This window comes from Oncorhynchus kisutch, linkage group LG1, assembly GCF_002021735.2.
Source record: "Oncorhynchus kisutch isolate 150728-3 linkage group LG1, Okis_V2, whole genome shotgun sequence".
In the NCBI taxonomy this organism is placed as follows: Eukaryota; Metazoa; Chordata; class Actinopteri; order Salmoniformes; family Salmonidae; genus Oncorhynchus; species Oncorhynchus kisutch.
The window spans coordinates 64,011,759-64,025,343 of NC_034174.2; the positions used below are offsets into that span (position 1 = coordinate 64,011,759).

The following is a 13,585-nucleotide window of genomic DNA, read 5'->3' on the forward strand; positions in this document are numbered from 1 at the left end:
GTTCGTGTGGGGAGTTGGGGACAAGGTGTTCCACTCTATGGTATGTGTCAACGTTAATACTGTTGAAGTCGGAAGTTTACATACACTTTAGCAAAATACATTTAAACTACATTTTTCACAATTCCTGACATTTAATCCTAGTAAAATGTCCCTGTCTTAGATCAGTTTATCTTAAGGTGAAATGTCAGAATAATAGTAGAGTGATTTTATTTCAGCTTTTATTTCTTTCATCACATTCCCAGTGGGTCAGAAGTTGACATGTACTCAATTGGTATTTTGTAGCATTGCCTTTAAATTGTTTAACTTGGGTCAAATGTTTTGGGTAGCCTTCCACAAGCTTCTCACAATAAGTTGGGTGAATATTGGCCCATTCCTCCTGACAGAGCTGGTGTAACTGAGTCAGGTTTATATGCCTCCTTGCTCGCACATGCTTTTTCAGTTCTGCCCACAAATGTTCTATGGGATTGAGGTCAGGGCTTTGTGATGGCCACTCCAATACCCTGACTTGTTGTCCTTAAGCCATTTTGCCACAACTTTGGAAGTATGCTTGGGGTCATTGTCCATTTGGAAGACTCATTTGCGACCAAGCTTTTAACTTCCTGACTGACATCTTGAGATGTTGCTTCAATATATCCACATCATTTTACTTCCTCATGATGCCATCTATTTTGTGCAGTGCACCAGTCCCTCCTGCAGCAAAGCACCCCCACAACTTGAAGCTGCCACCCCCGTGCTTCACAGTTGGGATGGTGGTGTTCGGCTTGCGAGCGTCCCTCTTTTTCCTCCAAACATAACGATGGTCATTATGGCCAAACAGTTCTATTTGCTTCATCAGACGAGGACATTTGTCCAAAGAGTACGAATCTTTGTCCCCATGTGCATTTGCAAACCGTAGTCTGGCTTTTTTTATGGCGGTTTTTGAGCAGTGACTTCTTCCTTGCTGTGTGGCTTTTCAGGTTATGTCGATATAGGACTTGTTTTACTGTGGATATAAATATTTTTGTACCTGTTTCCTCCATCTTCACAAGGCCCTTTGCTGTTCTGGGATTGATTTGCACTTTTCTTCTGATGTCTTGGTTGATTTCTTTTGATTTTCCCATAATGTCAAGCAAAGTGGTACTGAGTTTGAAGGTAGGCCTTGAAATACATCCACAGGTACACCTCCAATTGATTCAAATGATATCAATTTGCCTATCAGGAGCTTCTAAAGCCATGACATCATTTTCTGGTATTTTCCAAGCTGTTTAAAGGCACAGTCAACTTAGTGTATGTAGACTTCTGACCCACTGGAATTGTGATACAGTGAATTGTAAGTGAAATAATCTCTGTAAACAATTGTTGGAAAAATTATTTGTCATGCACAAAGTAGATGTCCTATCTGACTTGCCAAAACTATAGTTTGTTAACAAGAAATTTGTGGAGTGGTTGAAAAATGGGTTTTAATGACTCCAATCTAAGTGTATGTAAACTTCCGACTTCAACTGTAAGTAACCGAATAGTTGCTGCTTGGCCTCTAGGTTTCCCCATCTGCTCCACTGACGTTTCAGTCAAAAACGATTAATGATGACCTCAGTCAGATGGCTTCTGCATAAGTGTCTCTGCTCTCCCAGTCCCCTCTTCCATTCCTCTCTCCCTTCCCCCACTTGCTCTCCCATTTCTTCTGTTGCTCCCTTAACTCACTCCCTCTTTGTTACGCTCTTCCTCTTTTCTTCTTGCTCTCCTTCCTTGTCCATCTCTTGCTCTCTCCTGCGTGTGCTCCACTCTTGCGTGCTCTCTTCCTCCTCTCTTGCCAAGCCTGTTTGTTGAGCTCCAAACACAGATTTCTGCTCAGACCATCTGTTGACTGAGAACATATCTTATAGTGTATCGAGGGGATAGAGTAGTGGAAAGAGGAACAAGTGGCGAAGAATAAAAGGAGTGAGGGGAAGGGGGGTATACTGAAGAGAAATGAACTATTGTTGTTGGTGCTGGGGTAGAGGGGCAGTTGGACAGGGGGAGCTGGAGGAGTGTGTGGGAGGGCTTGAAATAGGGAGGGGTGGTGGGTGGAAAGTAGAGTATATGAGGAAAAAGCAGCAATGGGGAGAGGAGGCCACGTTGGCTTGGGAAGGCAGCCTGCCAGGGTTCGAGGGGCTCCAGCAAGGCTAATGAGCCCCAGATCCTGCTCATCCAGCACCCCCTCCCCCCACCCCCAAATGTCCATCCACACCCTACATTTTGTTTCGCACAGTATTGTCCATTGAGGCCTTCCATAACCAGTGTATGACTTTTCTTAGTAATCGCTGGCTGTCATCGTGGTAAGTATCTGGGCAGCAGAATCACAAACAAATGGGATGTGTGGTCCTGGTTTTCCTGTCTCGGTCTGTCGATTTGTACGGCCTTGCGGTCTCTCTCCCTCACTCTCCATATATGCTGGAGGACATTTTGTTTTCTCTTATTGCATGTCAAACTTTTTTTTATAGTACTCTGACAATACCAGTTTTAGTCATGGATTGTAAATGTCTCTGTGCTCCTCATGCTGTTTGATGGCAATACAGTGTGAGTGACAAATCTTCATGTTGGCTTCCCTGGCTGCTCTCCTGTTTTTCCAGTAGTTTCGAATTCCTCGGCGAGACCATGTGCCTCATGCTGTTTCCGTTGGTTCTTTTTTTTAACTACTTGTCTCCGACTGCATGGTTTCATGTGTGGCTATTCTGATAATATACTTGACTTCTGCTACCAGTATTTGTAGTTCTATGATAAACAAACACGTTTTTGTTTTTTTCTCACACCAATTTCAATGTCAACATTTCGGAATCTCTCTTCTCCCCATTCAGATCTGTGAGGTTGTTGACAAGACGTTGGTTCCACTCCGGTTTCAGTGTGTTTGTGATCCGGTGAGTGAGACTGTTGCCGGGCCTACAAGGGATGAAACCGGATGGGGTTGCCATGGAGCCCACAGAAGCTGTAGGAGCCGAACCCTCGGCCCAGGGGATGGCCACCGACGAGATGCCCGCCCAGCCAGCCCCTTCAACTTCCCCGTCCCCTCCATCACAGCCCGAAGACACCCAAAACAGCACAGCGCAGCCTGAAAACCCTACAGTGCCCCCTGTGTCCAAGGAGGTCAATGGCAAGGCAGCAGCTAAACCCAAGGCTAAGACCGTGGGCTTGGCTAAACAGCGGCCAGGCACAGCTGGCACCAAGGCCACAGCGGGTCCGGCGTCAGGACCCAGCACTTCTCGTCCGGGCACGGCCCCAAGCCACATGGCCAATGGCTTAAAGTCCACAGCTAGTGACCTGGCCAAGAAAGCAGCTTTGGACAAAAAGAAGACCACCACTATCGCAGCCGGAGCATCGGCGTCAGCTGCAGCCACAAAGAGGTACGTGGGGCCGGCCGCCGCTTCCACTGTCAGGACCCAAACTAAGGTGGCTGACAGGAAGGCTGTCGGAGTCCCCAGGACCACCTCTGCTACCAGGATTGTGGCGATGGGTCCTGGCACTCCAACGAGGAGACCTCCTGCTGCTGGTCCCATTAATGGGGCCGGGGCCAGACCCAAAACCACAGGTGAGGACTATACACACACAAACATACTGCCGAGTATTTAGTCTTGTTAATCATGTTTTGGTTAGACACAGCTTTTTGTTTTCCTTTGTCCCGTGTTGAGTCTTTAGTCACTGTCCTATGTATTTTAGAGCTCACACAAACCCACCTGTGCTTGGCTGCAGACACATTTGCTCTCAACTCCTACTACACCAATCCTTCATCCCAGTCCTCCGTCCTCACTCCCACCCCTCATCTTCATTCCACTTTTTTCCTCCCCCATCTCTCTCTTCATGCACTTTCTCATTTGCTCTCCCTCTCCTCCAGCTTCTAGACTTGCAGCCTCAGCTGCCCCCAAGCCTTCCAGCACTGCAGTCACGGCCAAACCCAATAGGACGACGGTTTCCAAGACAACCAGGTAAGGCAGCCTATCCCGTGACTGCACCACCACCGGGAATGCAAAGTGATTTACGGGCCAGTGACATTTGTGAACAGCACCGGGCATGCAAAGTGATTTACCGGGGAGGGACATTTGTGGCTGGCAGATACGCATTTGAATGAACTCGAGGGGGAAAAACCAAGGCACTGTTTATAGTTTAAAAAACCTCTCCCCTCACATACCCAATGCAATCACCCAAGATCTGAAGAGCTGCTTTGCACAAAAGGCATCACTCGACAAATCGGATCAGTGAACGACTTGTTTTGCGAGGAGCTGAAATTGAGTATCGATGAGAAGTGGCCATTGTGGGTCCTGACGGTCTGTTATTGGATCAGGTTTCCCACTGTCTCAAATGGCTTTCCATATATATATATATAACCCTATATATATATAGCACTGCTGTTGACCAGAGCATTATGGGTCCTGGTCAAAAGTAGTATGGTGCCATTTGGGATGCAGCCCTAGTCTACTGAGTCACACTATCTCACACTGCCCCCTAGTCTACTGAGTCACATGGGTTATTGCCTCCAGGGCAGGGGTTATCAAATCAAATTTATTTATATAGCCCTTCGTACATCAGCTGATATCTCAAAGTGCTGTACAGAAACCCAGCCTAAAACCCCAAACAGCAAGCAATGCAGGTGTAGAAGCACGGTGGCTAGGAAAAACTCCCTAGAAAGGCCAAAACCTAGGAAGAAACCTAGAGAGGAACCAGGCTATGTGGGGTGGCCAGTCCTCTTCTGGCTGTGCCTGGTGGTGATTATAACAGAACATGGCCAAGATGTTCAAATGTTCATAAATGACCAGCATGGTCCAATAATAATAAGGCAGAACAGTTGAAACTGGAGCAGCAGCACAGCCAGGTGGACTGGGGACAGCAAGGAGTCATCATGTCAGGTAGTCCTGAGGCATGGTCCTAGGGCTCAGGTCCTCCGAGAGAGGGAAAGAAAGAGAATTATAGAGAGCACACTTAAATTCACACATGACACTGAATTAGGACAGGAGAAGTACTGACCCTAGCCCCCCAACACACAAACTACTGCAGCATAAATATTGGAGGCTGAGACAGGAGGGGTCAGGAGACGGGTTATTCACTGGGGCTCTGGTCGCTCTCTCGCTGGGATGTTCCAGCAACTCTACGGGTGTCTCAGTAATGGTCTAAAGTGGCTACCATGTCAAATGTGATATCGGGAAGCACCTGAGTGAGCTGGGTGAGCAATTACGCAGGTACTTTCCCGGAACGGACGACACAAACAACTGGATTCATTATCCCTTTCATGCCCTGCCTCCAGTCCACTTACTGATATCGGCACAAGAGCCTCATTGAAATTGCAACAAGGGGTTCTGTGAAAATGTAATTTAATCAGAAGCCACTGCCAGATTTCTGGATAGGACTGCGCTGTTAAGACACTGATGCTATCCATGTATCTATGTGAGAGTGGATTCTCGGCCCTCACTGGCATGAAAGCTAAATACAAGCACAGACTGTGTAAAACGATTTAAGACCGAGACTCTCCAATACAACCCAACATTGCAAAGTTGTGTGTACATCCTTTCAAGCACACCCTTCTCATTAACCTGTGGTGAGTTATTCACAATTTTTGATGAACAAATGTTTTAAATGTAAGATGGCTAAATAAGGAGTGGCTAAATAATTATTGATTGTTATTATATTAATATTTGTGCCCTAGTCCTAGAAGAGCTCTGTCACTTCTCACAAGCCGGGCTGTGACAACTCACACTCGTTATGTTTTGTGTGTGTGGCAGGCTTAAAATGATGGCAAAAAAACATTTGAGTGTGCTGACCCTGGTGCTAGAGGGGGTACAGCTGACCCTGGTGCTAGAGGGGGTACAGCTGACCCTGGTGCTAGAGGGGGTACAGCTGACCCTGGTGCTAGAGGGGGTACAGCTGACCCTGGTGCTAGAGGGGGTACAGCTGACCCTGGTGCTAGAGGGGGTACAGCTGACCCTGGTGCTAGAGGGGGTACAGCTGACCCTGGTGCTAGAGGGGGTACAGCTGACCCTGGTGCTAGAGGGGGTACAGCTGACCCTGGTGCTAGAGGGGGTACAGCTGACCCTGGTGCTAGAGGGGGTACAGCTGACCCTGGTGCTAGAGGGGGTACAGCTGACCCTGGTGCTAGAGGGGGTACAGCTGACCCTGGTGCTAGAGGGGGTACAGCTGACCCTGGTGCTAGAGGGGGTACAGCTGACCCTGGTGCTAGAGGGGGTACAGCTGACCCTGGTGCTAGAGGGGGTACAGCTGACCCTGGTGCTAGAGGGGGTACAGCTGACCCTGGTGCTAGAGGGGGTACAGCTGACCCTGGTGCTAGAGGGGGTATGCAGCTGGAGGTTGAATGTTTGAAGGGGTGTGTGACTATAACAAGTTTGGGAACCACTGTTTTAGACTTGGGATACACCCTATACACTATGGCTCCACACCTAATCTCTCGTGGACAGACTACATTAACATTAATGGTAGCGTAGATCTGTCATGATACAACGGCGCGTGAGATGATGAGCAGCATTAGTTCTAGTGCTTTGGACAAATCAAGATTTCGCACATGTTTGCATCTTTTGAATTTTGGGAGTGGACATTTGTCCCATAGGCTTGCCTGTAACTTGCAAAGCGGGAGGGTGGAGCTCTTTGTTAGGTTTCGGTCTTCGTGCTATCTTCTCTTTGCGTGTGGACCCAGAACTTAGTCGAGGGAATTTGTTGGATTTGTTTTAACGATATGGAGAAGCAGTATGTCACTGTGTGAGATCATGCTGCTTGTGTTTGACGACAGTAGAAGCAGTATGTCACTGTGAGATCATGTTGCTTGCGTTTGACGACAGTAGAAGCAGTATGTCACTGTGAGATCATGTTGCTTGTGTTTGACGACAGGAGAAGCAGTATGTCACTGTGTGTGTGACAGCCAGCCTGTCTCTCCATCCATGCTGGGCCCCGTTCCTTCCTCCCTGGGTGAGCCAGGACTAGTGAACAGGCCTCTCCCAGCCATAGCTGTGACTGCTGCTGCCCTTCCATGAGTCTGGGCAGGGCAGGCGGCACGGGGCTCATATATATAAAATGAATAAATGTAACATAACATTACTGTTCCGTTTCCCCACCTACAAAAAAAACGTCTTGACGGCCCATAATGCAAAACGAGATGAAAGAATGGCCTATAGTACGTTGCCATAGTTAGACATTGGCAGAGAAATAGGGTTTCCTTAAACTATTCATCTTAATTGCCCCAGGGGGTGAAATAATCAATTGTACTGGATAAGAAGCAGATGTCAATATATTGGAGACAAATGGGTCGCAACGAAACAGAGTGAGATTGGATGGGAGCCTCCGAACAAGGGGATTGGGTAGTTTGGCAACTGGCAAGGTGAGTTATGATATTAGATCAAAGGGAAAAGGGTTGTCGACTAAGTTAGCAGATGTGCTGGTAGCTTGAGGCGTCGCAGAGCTGTTTTAACAGCTGGCCTCGCGTGCCATGCTTCTGGCACACACACTGCTGGGTTGTGTTCAGTAGGGCAAAAACTTTTTGAAACTGTGAAGGTGGAATGTTCTACCTGAACTTGTCCGGTAACAAATGCTAATTTTCTTCGTGTTCCAAAATGTTTTGCTACTGTGTTCCCTACTGAACATACCCCAGGTGAATGAGTCCACCAATCCCCTAATGCAGTGATTAACAAACTTTTTATAGTCCCGTAGCCCTTCAAACATTCAACCTCCAGCTGCGTACCCCCTCTAGCATCAGGGTCAGCGCACACTCAAATGTTGTTTTCTGCCATCATTGTAAGCCTGCCACATACACTGATACATTTTATTAAACCATAAGAATGAGTGAGTTTTTGTCACCCAGAAAGGCCAGTCACGTGAGAAACTCGTCATCATGCAAGCAGTCAGACAAGTGAAAATAATGGTCAGTAAAGAGAACTTTAAGCTCGCTCAATTTTTAAAAAACGTGTCAATTCTTTGCCCCTTGATAACCAGAGCACTTCTGTATGTTGTCAAAGCGTTACATGGTCGTTGCCCATATCATTGCATAATGCAGAAGATACACGAGAGTTCAGGGGCCTTGCTTTAACAAAGTTAACCATTTTCACTGCAGTGTCCAAAACGTCTTTCAAGCTGTCAGGCATTCCTTTGGCAGCAAGAGCCTCTCGGTGGATGCTGCAGTGTACCCAAGTGGCGGTGGGAGCAACTGCTTGCATGCGCGTTACCACTCCACTATGTCTCCCTGTCATGGCGTATGTGCCATCAGTACAGATGCCAACACATCTTGACCACCAAAGTCCATTTGTCACAAAGCTGTCGAATACTTTACAAATATCCTCTCCTGTTGCCCCCATAAATGTAACGGACATATACCAGGAGCTGTACCAGGCCTGCCATGTCTGTTGACTCATCCAGCTGTAACAGACATCTACCAGGAGCTGTACCAGGCCTGCCATGTCTGTTGACTCATCCAGCTGTAACAGACATCTACCAGGAGCTGTACCAGGCCTGCCATGTCTGTTGACTCATCCAGCTGTAACAGACACATACCAGGAGCTGTGCCAGGCCTGCCATGTCTGTTGACTCATCCAGCTGTAACAGACATCTACCAGGAGCTGTGCCAGGCCTGCCATGTCTGTTGACTCATCCAGCTTTACCGGATGGAATTCACTGGCTTGTATGCAAAGCAGTAATTGTTTCAAAACATCTCCTGCCATGTCACTGATGCTTCATGAAACAGTGTTTGATGAAGTATTGTCTGTATAGTTTATTTTGGGCCTTTTCCCTCAGCATTGTCCCAGACAGCAGCAGCAGGAAGAATAAAGTCCTCCACAGTAATATGGGGCTTGCCTGTTCTAGCCACTCGGTAGGTCACCATATAAGACTCTTCCAGCCCCTTCTTATTAATGGTATCTCTTGCTTTTATACATGTCTCACTACTCAAAAGTCATCTTAATTCTCGCTCAAACTCACATGGCTTATTTTTCATATTGGCATGTTTTGTTTCTAAATGTCTGCCCAAGAGTGACTTTCATCGAGTTGTGAGATGGTACTTTTGCACATATAACACACTGTGGCTGAGGAAAGGCACTACTCCCAATATAAGTGAACCCCAAATCAATTTATTTCTCATCATATTTGCGATTCGATGGTCCAACGTCCCTGTCTGTTCAGTGCTTTCCCTGGTAAGGGGGCAGTAGCTCTTCGGTTGCATCAGATTCACAACTGTCAGTGTCCATGTTAGCTGTGCTAACAACAAAATGTAGAATTACTGATGCTAACATTGGATGTGCTCGTGGAAGCAGAACAGCTTGTGTCGTCGACAGGTGCAGGTGTAGTATAGCTGGTAGTAGCAGTAATTCCAGTAGAGCTGGTATGTGTCTCTGGACGCGGGCCTTAGTTAAAAAATTATGTATAAATTTTCGAGCAAACGGAATGAGCAGCAGCTACGTTTGGCCACATACGGAGTGTTAGTGGATTTCTACGAGAGTAACGGTTAATGTGATTGGTTGTTAATTATTTGACTAGGCTAGCTGTATTTGACCTTGTTATTTCGCTGAACACCTAGGTGGTTTCATTTTATTTTTGGCAGTGAAACTAGGCTTTTTCTTATTTTTTACGTATTTAAAACAAATAATAATTTAAATGTGAATCATCATACCCCGGTTTGGGAATACCTGCCCTAATGCATCTCTCTTCAGAAGTGATGGAGATTGAACCCCACACAAGCAGTCCCTAGCTGGTCTGACAGACGGCAAGAGGGCTTGATTATCTGGTGGGCCACAGTAGGGGAGGGGGGAGGGGTGCCACCATGGCGACGGAGGGGGATTTTAATTCCCTGTATCTGTATCCTCTCCTTTTCTCTATCTGGAGACAGTGCCCTTGTCCTGTTTAAGCAGTTTGTCTGCCCAACCCCCATCCCTCCATCTCTCCTCCTTTACTCCTCCCTTCTGTTTATGTACAGTACCAGGAATTTAGCCAGCACCCTCTCCACCCTCCCGCTGCTCCCCTCCCTCCCCCGTGAGGGCATCTGTCATTTTGGTGGGCCTTAAGACTCCCTCTGAGAATGGGAGGAATCTAGGGTGTTGTATAAGGTGAGGTCATGTGTGTTGAGTCATCCATATGGGAATTTGTCAAAATGGTCACTGTAATGAAATGGCAGTTACACCTCATATTAGATGACAATCTATGCAGGTCGGATACCTTTTCACTTGCAGTCTGACTCAAACATGCATAATAACAGAGTTGTTGAATAACTAAAAGGAGACCATTGACTGTCACTCTAGCTCTTGTGCAATGCGGTCACACAATGTTCCTGTCCCAGCTTCTCTCTCCCCTTTTGGGGATGAAACCATGCAGTTTTGGCCCCAGCCTTGGCAGGGCATAGTTACTGTTTGGCACAGATGCCTTATAGTAACCAAGGCCTCAGTAAACGGGTTGTCTCTGGATCAGTTGCTAACCCAACAGATATTACAGCCTATTGTATTATTGATGTCATCACATAGTGTATAAATTATTTTTAATAGCCATTGAATTCCTTGGCGACATCTTGAATACACCTGTCGGTTCTTTGTATCTCCAAACCGGCTGTGAATCTATTGCACCACTAAGGCATATCAACCAAGTACTGGCTTTGAATCCCTTGTTGACACTAACCAAACCCTTGTAGCCACAACAAATATACCAAAGCCGCTGAACTACAGTGCCACCCAAGCAATTAATACTGTATGGGGACTCGCATCCCTCCTTGACTCCCTCTGTGAGGATCAGGCAGTTCTGAGTGTCTCTGTGAAGGGGACATGGAGGGTTAACGCTGTACGCCCAGATGACTGGCCTCGCCTCCCTTCCATCTCTCCCTCCTTCCTTTCAGAAGAAGTCTCTCGCTCTCCATTCCCCTGCCTTAATTTAGTGCTCCTGTCGTTTTGCGTTCCCTACGTGGAACTCACCCAGATAGGAAGGCAATCTGCTTCAATGTGCTTTTAGTCATCTGTCAATTCTCTCCCTCTTTCTTCCATCGTGTTGTTCATTCTGTCGCTCATTTCATCACTGCGTGCCTCAGTCATTTTCTTTCCCTCTCAACCTCTTATTTTCTTCCTTTCCTCCCTCCGTTTAATGCCGTCTCGTCTAACACGGCTCACCCCGCTTGTCTTCAACTAATTCCCCCATGTCATCTGAAGGTACAGCATGCCCGCTTTCATGTTTCCCTGCTCTTTACCGTGCAATCAAGGCCCTGCTCCCTCTGTCCCATCGACGCACCCTATTACAGTATAATGATAGCGAAACCTGAAGGCCTTTGAGTCTCCGCAACCTTTGTTTTGATCCTGCTAACAAATGGAAACAAATGGCCATTATTGGGCTGAGTCGCTGTGGGAGAGGCGTTTGTGTGGCCAGGCATGTACGGCCGGACCACTTCCGTAAGTTTGTCATTGTGAGTTAATCTATGTTGTCGGCTGTGTCCAAACCATGGCGAACCAATCAGAAGAACAGCAGAACAGCATGACGGATATTGGTGTAATTGACTGAATCGCAACAATGTCACAAAGCGGTCAGCTCCTCTGACGTTTCCTATCCCTTTTTGTTTTGGACGCTGTGTACGTATGAATCTGTTCTATAGAAACGATATGCAAAGCATCGATTTTGCACAAATACAGTGCTGCCCTTGTTTCATTACACCTGGTTCTTAAGCAACTGTTTTGAATGTAGGTTACTGTAGCGCTTTGGAGCATGGGCTACAACTCATCGCACAAGCCTGTCAATGTAAACGCCTCACACCAGTCTGTACATGTAGATTGCACACACCAGTATCACACACACGCATCCAAGCATAGCTCTGTAGATGTTACTATTCCCTGCTCCGCTGTTGCATAGCCTAAGGATAATCGGTCAAGTGTGCTCATGAATGCAAGGGCTCTAGGGCATACAAACACGCACACTTGACATTTTGTCCACTCAGCAGTATGCAGGGGGATGGGCACTGCCTTGCTCTGGAAAAGGTCGCGTCTGGATCCTGTGGCTTTTCCACTTTCCCACTCCATCCTTTCCTCTTCCCCCACTAGGCTGGGATTAGAAAATGACTAAGCGATGCGTTACAGGCAGACAGTGAATGGTTTTCTGTTACCTCTTGAAATTGCTTTTATGTAGTGCAGGACGGCCCTTGACTCTTCGAGCTTACTGTGTTCGGAGCACTGAGCAGGTGAATAACTACTACTGATTGTTTAGAGTTAATTTATCATAGAAAAGTCCCAAGCCTATTAGCCTACATTAGGCAGCTGATCAAATGGTACTGAACCAAAGTTCTACACCAAACATTAGGAACACCTGCTCTTTCCATGAGACTGACCAGGTGAAAGCTACACTGCTCAAAAAAATAAAGAACACTTAAACAACACAATGTAACTCCAAGTCAATCACACTTCTGTGAAATCAAACTGTCCACTTAGGAAGCAACACTGATTGACAATACATTTCACATGCTGTCGTGCAAATGGAATAGACAACAGGTGGAAATTATAGGCAATTAGCAAGACACCCCCAATAAAGGAGTGGTTCTGCAGGTGGTAACCACAGACCACTTCTCAGTTCCTATGCTTCCTGGCTGATGTTTTGGTCACTTTTGAATGCTGGCGGTGCTTTCACTCTAGTGGTAGCATGAGACTGAGTCTACAACCCACACACGTGGCTCAGGTAGTGCAGCTCATCCAGGATGGCACATCAATGCGAGCTGTGGCAAGATTTGCTGTGTCTGTCAGCGTAGTGTCCAGAGCATGGAGGCGCTACCAGGAGACAGGCCAGTACATCAGGAGATGTGGAGGAGGGCAACAACCCAGCAGCAGGACCGCTACCTTCGCCTTTGTGCAAGGAGGAGCAGGAGGAGCACTGCCAGAGCCCTGCAAAATGACCTCCAGCGGGCCACAAATGTGCATGTGTCTGCTCAAACGGTCAGAAACAGACTCCATGAGGGTGGTATGAGGGCCCGACGTCCACAGGTGGGGGTTGTGCTTACAGCCCAACACCGTGCAGGATGTTTGGCATTTGCCAGAGAACACCAAGATTGGCAAATTCGCCACTGGCATCCTGTGCTCTTCACAGATGAAAGCAGGTTCACACTGAGCACATGACAGACGTGACAGTCTGGAGACGCCGTGGAGAACGTTCTGCTGCCTGCAACATCCTCCAGCATGACCGGTTTGGCGGTGGGTCAGTCATGGTGTGGGGTGGCATTTCTTTGGGGGGCTGCACAGCCCTCCATGTGCTCGCCAGAGGTATCCTGACTGCCATTAGGTTCCGAGATGAGATCCTCCAACCCCTTGTGAGACCATATGCTGGTGCGGTTGGCCATGGATTCCTCCTAATGTAAGACAATGCTAGACCTCATGTGGCTGGAGTGTGTTAGCAGTTCCTGCAAGAGGAAGACATTGATGCTATGGACTGGCCCGCCCGTTCCCCAGACCTGAATCCAATTGAGCACATCTGGGACATCATGTCTCGCTCCATCCACCAACGCCACTGTCCAGGAGTTGGCGGATGCTTTAGTCCAGGTCTGGGAGGAGATCCCTCAGGAGACCACCTGCCACCTCATCAGGAGCATGCCCAGGCATTGTAGGGAGGTCATACAGGCACGTGGAGGCCACACACACTACGG

At 47.5% G+C, this 13,585-nt stretch overlaps 1 protein-coding gene across 1 annotated transcript in view; it reads left to right on the forward strand.

Annotated features, from left to right (window-relative positions):
* Positions 1–13,585, forward strand: part of LOC109875965 (flocculation protein FLO11) — a 43,442-nt gene that overhangs the window by 16,737 nt on the left and 13,120 nt on the right. Inside the window, exons 2-3 of the mRNA XM_020468422.2 lie at positions 2,814–3,541; positions 3,845–3,935. Coding sequence (XP_020324011.2) covers positions 2,905–3,541; positions 3,845–3,935 — 728 coding nt within the window. The 5' untranslated portion in view covers positions 2,814–2,904. The remainder of the gene's footprint in view (positions 1–2,813; positions 3,542–3,844; positions 3,936–13,585) is intronic.